At 42.3% G+C, this 18,239-nt stretch overlaps 1 protein-coding gene across 1 annotated transcript in view; it reads right to left on the reverse strand.

The window, feature by feature from the left end:
• Positions 1-13,097, reverse strand: part of LOC115379166 (uncharacterized) — a 37,264-nt gene extending 24,167 nt beyond the window's left edge. The window contains 8 exon segments of the mRNA XM_030079886.1: positions 3,089-3,590; positions 3,924-3,970; positions 4,357-4,527; positions 4,781-4,951; positions 5,102-5,275; positions 5,638-6,105; positions 6,235-7,782; positions 12,991-13,097. Of these exon segments, the coding sequence (XP_029935746.1) occupies positions 3,089-3,590; positions 3,924-3,970; positions 4,357-4,527; positions 4,781-4,951; positions 5,102-5,275; positions 5,638-6,105; positions 6,235-7,782; positions 12,991-13,058 (3,149 nt within the window). The 5' untranslated portion in view covers positions 13,059-13,097.
• Positions 13,098-18,239: the final 5,142 nt, after the last annotated feature.

Genomic DNA, 18,239 nt, shown 5'->3' on the forward strand with positions numbered 1-18,239 from the left:
TAAGGGCACTTCATTTTTCTTTTTCTTTCTTTGTTTTTTTCTTTTTCCACCAAGTTAAATTTCTCACAGAGACAGCAGGGGGCGTCATACTCCCTTCCCAGAATTGTCTGTAAACAAGAACAAAATTCACCAGAATCACCACCATCCCAAAAAATAATTTCAAGACAGCATTGAGAATCTTGGGCAGTTTAGGCTGACTTTCCAAAAAGTCAGTGTGTTTCATCTATAGTGGCTATTTTCTTGAAAACACACAATGCAGTTGCAAGAAATGATTGTATTTTTATTTTAATAAAAAAAAATCTTGGTATTATTTAGTTTCAATTATGTATTATCTGCTACTTAGAATTAAAGTTAGGAAATTAAACAGGTCGTAGTTCCCTCTGTAATGTTCATGTTATATCGAGGCTTCCTGTCCTGATGTGACGGGGCGTCACATCAGGTCCTCTGGTCACATGGTGGTCCCTGACGGTCACATGACGGTGGGCTCGCTCTCGTCTGGCTCAATTATGTCAGTGCATCGGCCTGAAAGAGAGCAGGGAAGTCCAGAAGGCAGCGAGACGTTCTCAACCTTTTCCACCCTAAGGCCATCACGACGTCTCAGGACCCAAGAGAAAAACATATTTCACACAAACTCTAATACTTGTTTTTCATATGAAATGAAATACTAGAAAGTCATTAAATCAGTGTAAAGTTCGAATAATTACAGTCACTACTAAATCTATTTTTATACCTGTGCAGCAATCAGAATCCTTACAGGTCCAGATCCATAAAACAGGTCGTCCCCAGTCACTGCCAATGCCTCCTTGACCAGCATCTGGCAGGTTAAAAACAAAACAAACAAACAAAAACAAAGGCAGTCACTGGTTAGACTGACCGCAATCAAAGACACACTGATCATCATCAGCAGGATGAAGTGATGAGCACATCGTCAAAGTGTCTGCAGCTTCTCTGCTCAGCTGAACTGAAGTTAAAGACAAACCTCTCCAACAGGATGTGAAGCGATGTGTGTGACAGCGGGTTCGGGTCGGGCTGTGGCTCTTGCTTTAGCGGGTCGGGTCCAGAACTGATTTAGAACAACTTGCAGGTTTGTTAAAGTGGAGTTGTGCACGACTCTGACGGCCCAGTGGACGGACACTCTAGGGCTGCAGCCCACTGATTGAGAAACCCTGATTTAGACGACCTCTGCTGGTCGTATGCGCTGAGAACTGCGCGATTTATTGGTCAGTGAAGGCAGAGAGCACAATCCAAAGCTCTGAACCTAATTTCTCAGGGAGGAATAAAGTGAGTAAATAAGAAATCCATCACCCGTAAGAAAAGTTAAGAGTAATGTGTCATTTATTACTTTATTCCAATAAGAAACCAACATGGTAATCACAATAATGCTTCTAATTTAATGTAGAGATATCTGTATGTAAATGTTGTGATTTTTTACTGATATTAAACAGACACAAGTAACACCTAGAACTTGGTATTACTAAAAAACAGCTACAACTCATACCAGGTAATGAGTGACAGAAATTATGTTAAAAAAGCTGTATTTAGTTAAAGTATCAAATTCAGATGAGATTACAAAAACATGAATTGAAAAAACGAAATGAAAAATGATGAAATTGCACAAACAAAAGAGTAACAAATTCCTCGGTGACCTGATGAATTCAAAGGCAACTTGATAACGAACAAAACAAAACTGGACATTTAAAGACTTTTTCTTCAGTGGTTTAGTTTTTCTCAGTCGGTATCAGCAGATGAAGACAGTAAGGTACTACCCTTAGTTTCATGAGTGGTTTATAATTAGGTTATTAATGGGGTTACAAACACTTTATAAATCATTCATGAGCTGTTATAAGACATTAGAGGTGAATGAAGTCGGTGAACAACAGACACCAAGGATGGCTGACTGATGAAGGTACAAGATAAACACCTGAGACTGAACAGAACGGATGCAGCAGAAACGTGACCTTGACATAGTGAATCTGCATCGATCTATGAAAACTGTGTTATAACGTCTTTATCATTGTTTGGTAATGACTTATAAAGTGTTTCCAACCTAATCAATAACCTAAGTGTAAACACTGATTCCTGAGGGCAGTCTTGTTGTAAAGTGGTTCCAGCAGTCCAACAAGACGTCACTGACCTCAGGCTGACCGGGCAAACACACAGCATAACAATATAACCGTTATGACAGGAGGAGGGGCTTCAGTGACATCACTAACCAATCAGACACTCTGTTCCAATGAGCTGCCACATATCTCTGTGTGTGGTTTCAGAATCAATAGAGATGATCACAAGAGGCTTCAATGACACTTTCAGACAATATTAACATTCAGTATGACTGTTTGTCCCACTTCCAACAAGCCATCAGTCACATCAGAGCGACTTTGTAATCACTACAGATCGTAATAAACAGCCAACCAGGAAAGAGGGAGGGGCTTAAATTGCATTACCAACCAACAGGAAACTTTTTCTGAAGTCTGACAAAACATTGCTCAGGTCACTGGGATAATTAAAAAAAAAAAGAAAAATAAGAAAAATAAAAGATTAACAGACAATTAAAAAAAAAAAGAAAACACAGAAAAACAAGCCTTTGGGAAGGAATGCATGGCTGCCAATGAAATGTTCCAATCAATAGATATAGTCACTCAAAACCCAGCCAATCAGAGAGAGGGTACAGGCTTCAGTGACGTCTGCAGTCAGCAGGATTGGTCTAATCCAGAGTGAGCCGAGAGGCTGCAGGTTTAGTCCCTCCTCTCTGCTTGGAGGTGATCAGTGAAATCAGCTGGTGGAGTTTTTGGTTGGAATGAAAACCTGCAGCCTCTCTGCTCACTGTGGCACACGGTCTAATCAGACAAGACATTCATGTCTGTGCGAATTCAGGATCAATACTGTCAATCAGCTTTTTGACAACATGAAAATTTTAATTCTTGAACATTTTAAGAACATGACAGCTCAAGACTTTTTGCAGCCTCCACTCCAGCTGATTAACAACCAACACGCTGATACAGATGGTCCAAAACATTTTCAAGCAAGTCTTTGTTTCTCAGAAACTCACAGCAGAACCAAATGAGAACAAGGAGACCAGAACCCAAACCCAAACCCAGGGTAGAGAGGCTCAGTGAAGGTGGAGCTGAAGGTGTGGAGGAGTCTCAGTCTGTCAGAAGAGACTCTGTAGAAGGACAGAGTTCCAGCAGAGCAGTCCAGATACACTGCTACTCTGTCAGATCCACGGGGACGGACAGAGATGTTGGTGAACTCACTGTTGTGGCTGGCAGAGTATCTGTCACTCCTTACGTCGTTGAAATCAGAGCAGGTGAGACTCCAGGACTGCTCACTGAATCCAAGCCATGAATCATCTCCACTTCTTCTGATTCCTCTGTAAGTCATGGCTATATCAACCTGCCCGTTCCACTGGACCTCCCAGTAACATCGCCCAGTCAAACCCTCTCTACACAGAACCTGAGGCTCCGGGTCAAATCTGTCTGGATGATCAGGATACAACTGCTGCTCAGACACCCTCTCCACCTCTCTGTTGTCTTCAGACAGACGGAGTTTTCTGTTCGCTGTGTTTCGATCCAGTGTGAGATGATGGGCATCTGATGGGGAGAAGACACACAGCACACATCAGAAATCCTCATTTACTGAGACTCACTTCATCAGCTGTCAGTCAGAGCTGCAGCACATCCAGACTGCAGCTGTGTTCACAGCACAAGTGAACAGCTGTGTAGCGCAGCGTCCATGTTAATGAACAGCAGTGAACACACTGAGCTCACGGCTCTCAGACCTGCAGCCACACTTGAAGTGAAGAGGCTCTTCTCTTTGCATTAAAAACCACTTCAAGGTCTTTTTATCATCATTACCAGAAGCAGATATATAGACAGATATAGCTATCACTATAAGCAGCGTGTTTATACTGTTTCTGTACTCACATCCTCTAAGGCTGTCAGCTGGGATCACGGTTTCTTTATCGTTCACCCTGTAGAGAAGAACACATCATCATCATCATCATGGTCATCATCGTCATCATCATCATCATCATCATCATCTCCAGGTCAATTCAAAACACAAGACAACAACACACCTCTGGCTGATGCTGGGTGTGTTTCAAAACTGAAATTGTCTACCTGGCTGCTTACTCCAACTCTAAGTTCCATTGTAAGAACTGTACCACTGAAAAATTTGGAGATTTCCTGGGAAAATGCATCTCAAACCAGACAGGGAGCTCCTTATCTCAAGCCAACATGGACAAACAGGGTTCAGTGGTTCATTTGGCTGCTAACTGTGTTCAGAATAACAGCTTCCACTACCTGAGACCAGCTAATGAAGCTTGTCAACATGGACTGACTCCACCCGTCTACTGACCTCAGAGTATTCAGTCCACAGTTTGGACTCTCCACCAGATCAAGTAGCAGTTCCACTGTCTCGTCCATTGGATCATTTCCCCTCAGGTCCAGCTCTGTCAGATGGGGGTTGGACTTCAGAGCCGAGGCCAGAGAAGCACAGCAACTCCCCGACAAGCTGCAAGACCTCAGTCTGAATGAAGAGAAAGAGCATGCATTTATAGAGGAAATTATTCCCTGCATTGGCGATGATTAGGCAAAATAAGTAGATATGGTTGGTCCTATCCCAGTATTAGGGAAATGCTGGTCTTGTGAGCACACTTGACCGTTGAAACAGTATTGATGATATTAATACTTCCATTATACAGATGTCAGCAAATGTCATTGAAATATTAATATAATATTCATATCATACATATGTCAGCACAGGACTAAATAATTGTGACCTCAGAGTCTTCAGTCTGCAGTTTGGACTCTCCAGTCCAGCAGACAGCAGCTCCACTCCTGAATCCTGCAGCTGGTTCTCACTCAGGTCCAGCTCTGTCAGATGGGGGTTGGACTTCAGAGCCCAGGCCAGAGAAGCACAGCTGCTCTCTGTCAATTCACACCTGTCAAGTCTGAAAGTACAAGACAGCCATTCAGATGGTTTGTGCTGAAGACTGGTGCATTATTTTTAGTCACCTCATCTTCCAGCCAGTATTTGCAGACAAAAGCAAACCCTTCTCTCTTAAAATATGTATTTGAAAAAGTAAGAGTCATGAACTGACCTCAGAGTCTTCAGTCTGCAGTTTGGACTCTCCAGTCCAGCAGGCAGCAGCTTCACTCCTGAATCCTGCAGGTAGTTGTGACTCAGGTCCAGCTCTGTCAGGTGGGAGGGGTTGGACTTCAGAGCCGAGGCCAGGACTTCACAGTGAGTCTCTGACAGTCCACAGTCACACAGTCTGTGATTACAGGTTTAATATAAAACCCAAATGGTTAATATGTCTGATGCAAATAATAAGTAGATGAATGTAGGTGTTACATTGATAGGCTGTAGACCTCTGACTGTTCTTAACTGTTTTTCACTTTAATTGGATGGTCTTAACACATCCACAAACACTTAGTGGAGAATGCCAACAAATAACTAAAAGTAAACATACTGTCAAAAAATCTGGTTTCTATGGAAACTCCTGAGGCTGTATTATGATTTGCTATTGTCTATTGTATGTTTGATGAACAATATATTCATTGTAATTCTGATGGTATCAAGTATGAATACAGCTCTGCATTGTTGTATAATGTCTGTTTTCACATCAGGACTAACCGAGCCTTCCTGCAGTTCCTCACAGCTGGGATCAGTCTCTGTCGTCCCTCCAATGATGTGTTGTACGTCTTCAGGTCCAACACATCCAGAACCTCCTCTGACATCTGCAGCATGTAGGCCAGAGCTGAGCAGTGGATCTCAGAGAGTTTCTTCTCTGATCTGTTCTCTGACTTCAGGAACTCTTGGATGTCCTGATGTACTGAGAGGTCGTTCATCTCCATCAAACAGTGGAAGATGTTTATGCTTCTGTCAGGAGAGACACTGAAAGTGTTCATCTCCTTCATGTTGTTGATGGCTCTCTGGATATCTTCTGGTCTGCTCTCTGTCTGACCCAGCAGGCCTCCTAAGAGCCTCTGGTTGGACTCCAGTGAGAGGCCATGAAGGAAACGGACAAAGAGGTCCAAGTGGCCATTTTTACTGTCCAGGGCTCTGAACATTGCTGCCTTCAGCAAGGCATCCAGGGATTGTCCACTGCATCCATATCTACCCCAGTCTTTTCCCAGAAATGTGTCCAGAATCTTAGAGTTTGTATATCTAACGAAGATGCCTTCATAAAAATAACTGGAGTCATCATCCATTGATGATTCACTGTCTTCATCATCCCAGCTGTTTCCAATGAATGTCTCCAGAGTCTCCATGTCCCTGTTGATGTAGCAGTGGAAGATGTAGACTGCAGCGAGAAACTCCTGAATGCTCAGATGAACAAAGCAGTAGACTTTTCTCTGGAAGAGCACACACTCGGTTTTGAAGATCTCTGTGCACACTCCTGAGTACACCGAAGCCTCTCTGACATCAAGACCACACTCCTCCAGGTCTTCTTGGTAGAACATCAGGTTGCCTTTCTCCAGATGTTCAAATGCCAGCCTGCCCAGCTTCAGAAGAACTTCCCTGTCAGTCTCCATCAGCTCCTGCTGACTCCTGTCATGTCTCTCATCGTACTTGTGCTTCTTCCACTGTGTCTGAACCAGCAGGAAGTGTGAGTACATGTCAGTCAGGCTCTTGGGCAGCTCTCCTCTCTGGTCTGCAGTCAACATGTGCTCCAGAACTGTAGCAGTGATCCAGCAGAAGACTGGGATGTGGCACATGATGTGGAGGCTCCTGGAGGCCTTGATGTGTGAGATGATTCTGCTGCACAGCTCCTCATCACTGGACCTTCTCCTGAAGTACTCCTCCTTCTGGAGGTCAGTGAACCCTTGGACTTCTGTTACCCTGTCGACACATGTAGGAGGGATCTGACTGGCCACTGCAGGTCTGGAAGTTATCCAGAGGAGAGCCGAGGGAAGCAGATTCCCCTTGATGAGGTTTGTCAACAGCACGTCTACTGATGACGTCTGTGTGACATCAGACACAACCTCATTGTTCTGGAAATCCAATAAAAACCTGCTTTCATCCAGGCCGTCAAAGATGAACACGACTTTACAGACGGCGAGCTTCTCTGCTGTGACCGTCTGTAATGTTGGATGGAAAACACGGAGCAGCTGGAGAAGACTGTAGCGCTCATCTTTGATCAAGTTCAGCTCCCGGAACGAAAGCAGAACCACAAGACTGACATGTTGGTTTTCCAAGCCCTCTGCCCAGTCCAGACTGAACTTCTGCACTGAGAAGGTTTTTCCAATGCCAGCAACGCCCTGCGTCACAACTACTCTGATGTGTGTGTCTTGGCCAAGTAAGGGTTTAAAGATGTCCTGGCACTTGATTGGAGTGTCATGGAGGGTCTCCATCATGGATGTTGTCTCCAGCTGCCACACCTCATGTTGGGTATTAACCCCTTCCTTCCGTCCCTGTGTGATGTAGAGCTCAGTGTAGATCCTGTTGAGGGGGGTTCCACTTCCTGCTGCAGCATTTCCTTCTGTCACAAATTCATATCTCCTCCTCAGACTGATCTTATGCTCGTCTAAAACCTCCTGCAGACCGCCGTCCACTGGGCTGGTTTGACTGGGTGTTTGCAGTCCAGGTCTTGTTCTGGATCTTTCTCCACACTGGGGACAGGCAGAGTCTCCTGATGAACCAAACTGGTCCCAGTCTGAGGTGATGCACTGTCTGCAGAACCAGTGTCCACAGCTGGTGGAGACTGGATCCCTCAGGACCTCCTGACACAAAGCAGAGCAGAACAGCTGCTCCTTAACACTGCTCCTCTTCCTCTCTCTGTGGAGTTGCAAGAAATTCATCAAAACTGATTAGAAAGTAGTGAATTGTGTAGCTTCATGGGTCAACAGTGCACACAGCCACCCATCGTGGATTAAGGGCACTGTGGAGATCATGCATGATGTAGCATTTCAGTAGTTTCCTCTGTCGTCACTAAGATGACTTAGGTGTCCATCAGCAGCCATTTCTAAAATGGGTACCCTAGTACCCACTTTCTAAATAGGAAAGAAGGTACGAGGGTACAGGTGAGGGAGAAATTACTAGGAGGGAAGGTATTAGAGCAGCAGTTGGTTATTCCGAGGGAAAGTGTCCCAAAATTTAATGCCAGACCTGATGCTATGGTTCGTGGAAGGAGTTAGAAAGAGGCAGATAAGGCCATGTCAGAGACACCCAGGGAAGCTAGAGAATGGTTGTGAATGAGAAGGAAGCATGCTAACTAGGGAGCAAAGTAGCTTTGGTTGGTGGCTAAACCTACTTAGCCTTGTTAGTATAAGCCTGTTTATACGCCTAAACATTAGCATGTTGTAGGTATTTGAGCTCGGTGGCCTGACTGAAATACCCTCATCACAACTGGTTTGATTGAATGCTTAAGCGTGTGGGATATATGTTATGTCTCATTTTGCATACATCTGTACTTGCGCTTGATATTTTGAGTGTATAATGGCGCTTGTCCACTAGTACCTACTCGGCTGGATACGGCTGGACTCTACTTGGTTTACTTGGTTTTCTATTACATGGTAGTACCTGGTACCAGGTCCCATTTTAGTACCTACTCGGCCGGGGTTCCAAGCGAGCTGAGTCGAGCCTAAAATGTGACCTAAACACTGTGAAGGCCACTGATTGGACAGGGAGTGACGTCACATGAGAGCAACTCCTGCGCAAAAACCAAAGCCGGCATTTAAAAAAAAAAAAAAAAAAAAAACGGCAACAGTGACCATGCACATTGATCATCACTGAAGTTGGCAAAGTCGGAAAATGGCGAATGTGGCAGGTTGAGCGCTGCTGCGCCTCACCTTAATTAGCATCAGCTGTTCCCAATTTCCAGCCATTCGGGCCTGATTGCGAGGCGGTCCCACTCTGACTTACTGGTCCTGCTTTCACCGGCGTGCTCATAGTTAGCTGGCATTCAACTGGTGAAGGCTTTGTTGGTGTGCTCCGGTGTTTGTGTGTACCATCCGTGGGACATGAAGGTAGGCATGGGACTGTTATGCTCGTCCTTTTATAGGGTATCATGGTGTGACAGCAGCCTTGATTTTTCGCTTTGCAGTGGGGTCCACTGTTGGCGACTTGGCGTGCAGTTTTGGAGGGGCTTTAAGAAGTGTGGCGTCTGCTCTTCCTCATCGCAAGACGATAATTGTGTGTGTTGACCTGTGTGTTAAGCTCACTTCGCTCCGGTAAGCTTGCTGTTTGTTTTTTTTATATATCTATTTTGCTCTGTTAGCCGTATGTTAACGCTTGTCCTGCTCTCTGTTCTGCGGTAGTTGTGAGGCCACTGGTTGTGGCTTCCCCTCTTCCTCTGCTCTCCGTGCGGGGCTGCACTGCACCCCGGTGATGTGGGTCGCCAGCTGGGCATCCTGAGGGACGACTGTCCAAAGCTTCCAGCTCCGGTGCGGCCGCTCCGTCTTCCACTGCTGCTTCATATGCTGCTTTTTCTTGTTTATTTGGTTTAATTGGTTAATTGGTTATAGGTTATTTGTTAACATTTTCATTTTTTTTGGTTGAACTGATTGCCTTTTTCTTGTTGTTTGGTTTAATGGGTCATAGGTTATTGGTTATCATTTTCTTTTGTTTAGTTGGTTTGATTTCCCAGCTGTTGGGTTGCTTCCTGTTCCCCGCCCACAGCTGAGTTTTTGTACTAAGTTTATTTTGGTTGTTTTCCACATTAATATTTTGTAACATTAGTTTTGTTTTCATTGCCATCCAATTAATTTAGGTTTATTCTGTTCTGTTTGTGTGTGTGGGTGTGAGTGCAGTGTGGTTTGTATAGGTGTTTTTTAGTATAGATATCCTGTTTTAACAATACCATATATCGGCCTGAGTGTCCCACCATAAGCGGTCTTGATGTTCTTTGTTTCTCTTTTCCAGGACAGGAGCTTGGGCAGCTTGGGACTCAATTGTAATGGAAAACCACCCAAACCATGTCGAGGCGAGCCGAGTCAAGCCGAGTAGGTACTAGTGGAAAAGCGCCATTAGACAGGCAGTACTCAGATTTGGCCTCTTGAACACGGGAGGTAAGCTGCCAAAAGGTCAACCAGTCAGCCTCTGACTTGGAGCTCCTGGCCTTAGACCAGGCTACATTTCTCTCTCTCAACAGACTGGACAGCTGAGGGGAAAACCAGGGATTGTCACGGCCTTTCACTCTGAATTTGCGGAGTGGTGCATGTTTATTTATGATATTAAGGAAGAAAACATAAAGGTTATTTAAACATAAAATAATTTCCAGGCTGATTCCACATCATTAATTTAGGATATTCTGGACCAGTCAAAATGCCATAAATTATGATGAAAGGCTTCTTCACAAAAGTGCTTAAGATCCCATCATCAAAAACACCGATTTCAGAAAACAATTCGGAAAGCTATTGGAAGTAAAATCCCAGTCGGTGCCTTTTTGGGGAAGTGAAAGTTGTAGAGGCATATAAACGTTTCCGCAGTTCTCACGCACATCCTTTGGATAATGATGACAAATAAGTCAAAAACAACAACTGACAGAAAAACACCTCACTGTTTTAGTGTTCACAAGTTTGATTACTAATGAACCTGCAGGTTCTCAATGATTTTGACAAGGGATGGTAGTTGACACCATAGATATCTATAATAAAGGCTAGATGTCTTGTCCACGCTGCTGGCCAATGGGGTCGCACGTCCGCACTGGCGGCCATCTTGCCACAGTCAGCTCGCTCACCCATAACATTGTAGTAGTGGTGCATTAGTTTTTAAATAACCATTACTTGCTCAATTTTCTACCGATTTTCAAATGGTTTGGTTTGTTATAAACGTCAGAGGTGTAGTTATAACACTGCACTTATGAATAATTATGTTACACTTCTGGTCAAACGTTTGGGATCACCTATTTATTTCCCCATTGGACTTCAGATAGGTGCAATGAATATTCACACACACGAGGTATTTATGTCAAATTAATGTATGAGCTACTAAAACTCAGAGTACAGAATGGCAACATGAGATATGTATACTTTTATAATAGGAATATTACTAATATGATAAAAAATAATTTGAATTATTATATTTAGTTTAAACAAGTAATAATTCAAAATACTGTATTATATTAGTAATATTTTATAAATGTGACATTTATTTGCAATAAAAAAAATAGGTACAAGATTTACCTTTACAAATATACATCAAGAAATGCTGCATGTTGAAATCCCCAGCCTTTAGAGAGAACTAGACTACAGTGGAGGTATACACATGGAGGACAGAGATAAGAAATGACCCAAAAACATTGTGAAATCAATAATAGTAAATAATATTTCTTACATGATAAGGATTGACAAACTGAAAACAATACAAGCATTTGCTGAAACTTTGTGTGACTTAGCGTTGCGACTGGTAAATATTAATTATGAACCCCACCAGATGGTTAAGGGTTACCGGTCACCGGGCTCTGGTTTCAACACAACGGCGATTAGAGCCTCCGTAGGCTGCACAAAGTCTGCCATCTTCACTCAGCAATTTCCTGTAGGAATCATAATGTAAGATGTTTTTAACAAACTTTTTTAACAAGTTAAAGCTGGTGGTCTCAGCCTTACACAACTATGCTTGTAGCCACGTTAATAACGTTTGTAAGAAACCAAACCGTTTGTAAATCCGTCAAGATTTCAGCGAGATAAGAGTATTTACTTTTGTGCAGATCACTCACCTTGCCTCAGGTACCACAGATTCCGCCCAGAGAGCTTGCCTGTGGTAAGATGGCCGACCGGTGATGACGTTAGATACTCCGCCGTAAGACATCTAGCCTTTATTATAGATATCTATGATTGACACAGTTTCTCATGTGTTGTGGTAAGCTGAACAAAGTCTGAGAGGCTCTGCTAGAAAAATCAAGTGGCCTAAATCATTCAGGGATGAGACAGTCTCGTCTAGTTGTTGCTTAACGGCTAGGGTTCTCAAACTTGCCACTCAAAGGTCCCCATTTGATTATTATTCAGGTTAGACATCTGGAATGACAGGCAATAACAAAATAACATTCAATCAACTCGCCTCAACAGCTAATTTACCATCTTAGAAATACCAGCAGCAGATTTTCTTTTGCAATGGATGATGGTGGAATGTTTTGCAAAGACCCGCCCTACTCTGCCACTGACTACTCTGCTGTAACCCTAATGAAAACCTGTATACCAGTACGGTCACATTAGATTCTCTCCTCTCCTGTGCCTCTGTGAATGAGGGTAGGGCACACACACACACACACACACACACACACACACACGCATTACTCGAGTTGACGGAAACTCCACTCATTACGTTACTCTAAGTGCAATAAAAACTTGGCGCCCTAAACTCGCTGGTGTCACAGTAATGTGTGAACTCGGCAGCAGCAAAGTGCTTGTTGCCTTGTTCACCGGATGTAATCTTTCTGAACCATGTATCTAATCTAGGCTTGGCAAAAAACAAGGATTGTTAGCTGGTCTTACAGCCTCAAAGAAATTGGTGGCCACACGGTGGAAACCTCCACACTTTCTCTCCTGTCTGTCTTTTTGCCTGTCTGCTCATATTTTATTTATTCGTTGTGTGTCTTGTTTGGTTTTCTTTGTTTTCTGAAAGTATAAGATACATGCGTCATGCTTTTTCTTGAAAAAGGAAAAATAAAATAAAATTTGATCACAAAAAAAAAACCACATAAGACAGAAAACATTACACTTAATGACAATTTGTCCTCCTATCATGAGGTACTGGCTTGGTCTGGACTGACGTGCCGTGTGATCGGGACAGATACAGACGTCTGAGCTCTAGAGGTAAGGCTGCTTTTTCTCAAGTAGAAACATTCAGTTATAAGTAACAGTGAAAAGTCTTATTTTAACCCCAAGAGATTCAACAACATTTCAACGTGAGTTTTATCTTTATGCCAGTGATCATTCTGCAATAGGAGGACACATGTTTTTAAAATAAATCTCATTAATCTCAGCAGTTTTATCTTCTGTCTCTGTATCCATAGACATTCCTTCTGACGCAGTGACGTCATCTTACTTTGTGCCTGAAGGTGCAGGTTCACCACTGAAGGCTGGAGGATGATGTTTAGATCGGTCACTCTTCATAGACACACAGCTGGACACTGGAGACGCTGCTCTGCCTTCCTCTTCCTCCACACACACACTCATCTTCTGGATACACACACACACACACACACACACACACACACACACACAATGTCATCCTTTTGCACCAAAGTGCTTCACAAACACAATAAAATACACAGACAAAATATTATTGTAGTACATACGGACAGTACAGACAGATGACGGTAAAATCAGGACTTTGCAGAGGCCATCAAATAAAAATGACAATGGAACAAGTTAAAAGATGAAAACAGGCTAAGAAAAGTTAAAAGCCAAAGAATATAAATGGATCTTTAGGTGTGTCTTACAAGGTTGACTTTTCCTACATCTCTTTACCTTTCCTAAATATTTTGTAGACATTATGTAATAATGAGATTCGCTCCCCAGCCAGACTGCCTGAATAACCAGAGGAAAAGTGTCTAACTCAAACAGTGTGTATTGTCCAGCTTGTCCACAGACTCACAGCTGATTGACAGACCTTTCCAGTCAGATTATAACAATAATAATGTTGGAATAACACTCACCTCCTGCTCGTCTCTGTCGTGTCTACATGGAGTCTAAAGCTGCATTCACACTTTCACTTTCAGAGGCCCAAACAAGAAGACGACTTTTCAGAGTAACAGCATGACGGTTTGTTTTCCTGTGATCCGATGATAAATACTAAAAGTTGGCATGATAATTATGTTGAAAGTTCCCCTCTGCATTTAAATGAGACTTTCCATTTGGCCTCCATGTGGGCTGCACAGGTTTAGGTCTTAATTTCTACTGCTGCACTTTTATTGTGAAGGCAAAAGTTGATGTTTTGTAGTGTGGGTAGTGGTGGCATAAGTCCTCACATGTTGCCACACCTCCCCTTTTCATGGGATCGTGTAACGCTCTGGTGTGTGGTGATGATGTGTGTTGTTCTGTCTTGTTCAGTCTTATCATCATTATGTTATTGTCGGGCTGATATTCATGTCAGGAAATTCTTGTTTCTGACGTTTCTGACACGACTGTGCCTGCTCTCCAGCATGAAATCCCCACGCCTGCTTCATTTATGTCTTTCAACATTTCATTAGGCACACAGGGTCAAACAGAGGAACTGGTGACACAGCTGTAGACTACTCCCTGTACTCTCCTACAAACCCTTGTATATTGTACGTCTCTCCAGCCTCTCTCTGCTGCTTATCTGGGTTATGACAGGCCACGCCCATCAGCTCCACCTGGGGGATCTTGAGGCTTTAGAATATAATCACCCCAAAGTGTTCTGGGTCTCTGCTCAGGAGGTGTTTTTACTTAAATTCGCTCCTTCCAATGCAGAGGAATTGTGGCTCTACGCCAGTGGTTCTCAACCTTTTCTGGGCCAGCGCCCCCCTGTATATTATTCAGGTTGCTTACCGCTCCCCATTAAATATCATGTACTTTCCTTAATATTAATTGATTATTATCTTGTTTTGTACTTATAATTAGTATAATTTTTGATAAAAAAAACAAAAAAAAAACACCCTGCACTTTACAAATTGACAATTTTGACAAACAATCTTAATTGAGGTGTTGCTTAATTACTAGCCGCAGCCAATCAGAAACTGTGGATTAAACAGCAGCCAATCAGAATGATGGAAAAAAAAGGGTTTATTTCAGAACGGAGAACAAGAACAGCATAACAACATTTACTTGACTAGAACAGCCTATAACAGCACAGTTTTCAGAGAAATGATTTGTGGAAGAAGCAAAAGAAAATATAGTCCAATTTTGTGAGCCCTAATAGAGGGTTTTCATGATGCCTCATCATGATGTGCCGTGGCACCGTTAGTGAGAGCCCTGCGCTTGGTGGCTATATGCCAGCTTCTTCACATTCATCTCTTTTACTTTGTGTGACACTATCATTGCTGAGAGAGAGAGCTCAAACAACTTGTGTGGGATCACGTTCCATCACAGTTGAGAGAACTTCTTTTATGGCAGGGATGATCAAGTTCTCTCCAACTGTGAATGATGTCCCAGATTTTGCTATCATCAGGGAGATGTTGTATGATGATTTTGGTTGGCAGATCTAGCGAAAATACTGGTGATCTTGCTCCTGCCATGTTTTTCTTTGAGGGCCTGGAAGAACGGCCGCTCCTTGTTCGCCTTGTCCGGGTGGATTTTCGTGAGGTGTTCCCTCAGACAAGAGGGTTTCATGGCCTCATTACTGAACACCAGTTCACACAACAGACACATTGGCAGTTGTGGATTGCTGGGAGAGGGTATGTACCCATAACTGAGGTGACATTGGCGACATTTTCTCTTGGACTGAGCCATTTTGCAGATCCTCCGTTGTTGTTGTTGTTGTTGTTGTTGTTGTTAAAATAAGATAAATAAACTAAATGTATCAACGTTATGAGTGTGTCATGTTACGTTCAGATGCCATACTCCGCTGCAGTAACTTTTTAGTTCTAGTATTTTTATGTTATTCCAGCCAATTACACCTGTTAAATCTCACACGTTCTCTCCCTCTGTGTATCTGTCTGTCCCTCTCTCTGTGTGTCTCTCTGTGTATGTCTGTGTGTGTGCGCGTGTGCATGTCTTATTCAATAAACAGACAGACCACAACTTCATTTATGCATGTTACTGAAAAACATATGTATCTTGGACTTGGCGATAGTTGGAGAATGACTTGGACTTGGCGATAGTTGGAGAATGAAAAATCCATCATCCAGACAATACTCATATTTTTCCTCTTTCCATCAATCTTCCTCCAGAATCGACTTCTTTCTTGTAAGCAATTCACTTACCCAGCACATCGAAGGAAACACAATCCATCCAATCATAATCAGTGATCACGCTCCAGTTTCCCTATCAATAAAAACTCAAACACATATCAAGTCTCCCACAAGATGGCGCTTCAATACATCACTCTTGGAGGATCCAGATTTTATCACATTAATACAGAAAGAGTGGGCATCCTTTCTGGAGATGAATGACTCTCCAGAGATCTCACCATCACTCTTATGGGAAACAGGAAAAACAGTTATCAGAGGAATAATAATTTCATATTCATCACATAAGAAACGTCAGCAACAGGAACAAGAAACTAGCTTAGAAATAAAAATCAAACATCTAACACACCAACTAATCAGCAATCCCTGTGAACAAAAACAAAATGAATTAGCTCAACTTAAAACCCAATTGGAAAGCATTATATACAAGAAAACACAATTCATTATTCAACAGCTCAAACATGAAAACTTTCAGTACAGTAATAAATCAAGTAAATATTTGGCTAATCTATTACAACATAAAAAAGAAAAAGCAATAATTCCATCTATACTCGATTCCACAGGTACAATCACCTATAATCCGCAAGAAATCAATAATACATTTCACAAATTTTACAGCAACCTTTATTCCTCAGATTACAATCCCAGTCAAACAGAAATAGACACTTTTTTAAGTAATCTGGACCTACCAACAATACCATCAGATTTAGCCCGCTTTTTAGATTCACCACTCAGCCTCGAAGAACTACATAAAGCTCTACTCAAAATGCCAAACAATAAATCACCCGGACCAGACGGATTTCCTGCAGAATTCTATAAACATTTTTGGAACATACTATCACCACTATTCTTCAGAGTAACTACAGAAATTAAAACGACCTCCATTATACCCACCCACATGAACACCGCCGTAATGACATTACTCTTAAAACCCAATAAGGACCCAGCCCACCCTTCCAGCTACCGCCCCCTCTCACTAATTAATACAGACCTCAAAATCATTACAAAAACATTGGCAACCAGAATAGAAACAGTCCTCCCACTTATAATCCATCCTGACCAGACAGGCTTCATCAAAAACAGACATGCTTCAGACAATATTCGTAAACTTTTCAATTTGATCAATACATCACAGCAAAAACACAATAAAACCATAATTGTATCACTGGACGCAGAAAAAGCTTTTGACAAAGTAAACTGGGTTTTTTTATTTTCCATGCTCCACAGGTTTGGCTTTGGAGAGTCATTCATCCACTGGATTAAAACACTATACACTTCACCTAGGGCCACAGTTACCACAAACGGGATCACTTCACCAAGCTTCACACTCCACCAGGGAACCAGACAAGGATGTCCACTCTCTCCATCTCTATTTGCAGTTTTCATTGAACCACTTGCCACAGCCATACGACAAAACAATAAAATCAAAGGAATACAATATACTAATTCAGAACATAAACTTAGCTTATATGCGGATGATTTATTATTACACCTACAAGATCCCTTCACATCACTACAAGAAACATTCAAAATAATCAACAACTTCTCCACAATCTCACACTATAAAATAAACTGGAACAAATCCACTATTCTACCTTTGACCGAAAATGCCTGGGATTCTGCAGCCCAAGATCCCTCTCTCCCACTCCACATTGGTAATATCAAATACTTAGGAATTAATATTTCCTCCAGGCTGTCAGAGTTGTTTAACCTCAACTACACCCCTCTGCTGAAAAATATAGAAGATGATTTTAAACGCTGGACCAAGCTACCACTTACACTTATTGGACGCATTGCTACAGTTAAAATGAAAACCCTTCCACAAATTAATTACCTATTTTCATTACTCCCCATTACCCCCACTGACAACTGGTTTCAAACAATAAACTCATTAACAACTCAATTCTACTGGAAAAATAAAAAACCTAGAATTTCACTTTCAACATTACAGAGCACAAAGTCACAGGGCGGCCTAGAAGCACCAAATTTCCTTCATTACTTCTTGTCAAATCAGCTACAATACTTACTCAAATGGATCCATAAAGATAATTACAGTACACCATGGTTACAGATAGAACAAAATAAATGTAAAACCACTTCACTCACAGACCTCCCATTTCTACCACAATTAATCAAGACACAAGACTACTACAAGAACATCACAATCTCCTCAACTCTGACAGCCTGGTGGAAAGCCCACAAAATCACCAAATCAACACTAGCACCATGTAGGTTCACCCCGATTTGGCACAATCCGGACTTCCAGCTGTACAACACCTCTGTTCACTTTCCATCATGGCAACAAAAAGGAATCACTCACCTTCACCACTTATTTGAAAACAACCAATTCATATCATTCAATACACTTATCCAGAGGTATGGGGTTGGGAGAGACCAATTCCTCCAATACCAACAGCTAAAATCC

Source organism: Myripristis murdjan, chromosome 20, assembly GCF_902150065.1.
Source record: "Myripristis murdjan chromosome 20, fMyrMur1.1, whole genome shotgun sequence".
Classification (NCBI taxonomy): Eukaryota; Metazoa; Chordata; class Actinopteri; order Holocentriformes; family Holocentridae; genus Myripristis; species Myripristis murdjan.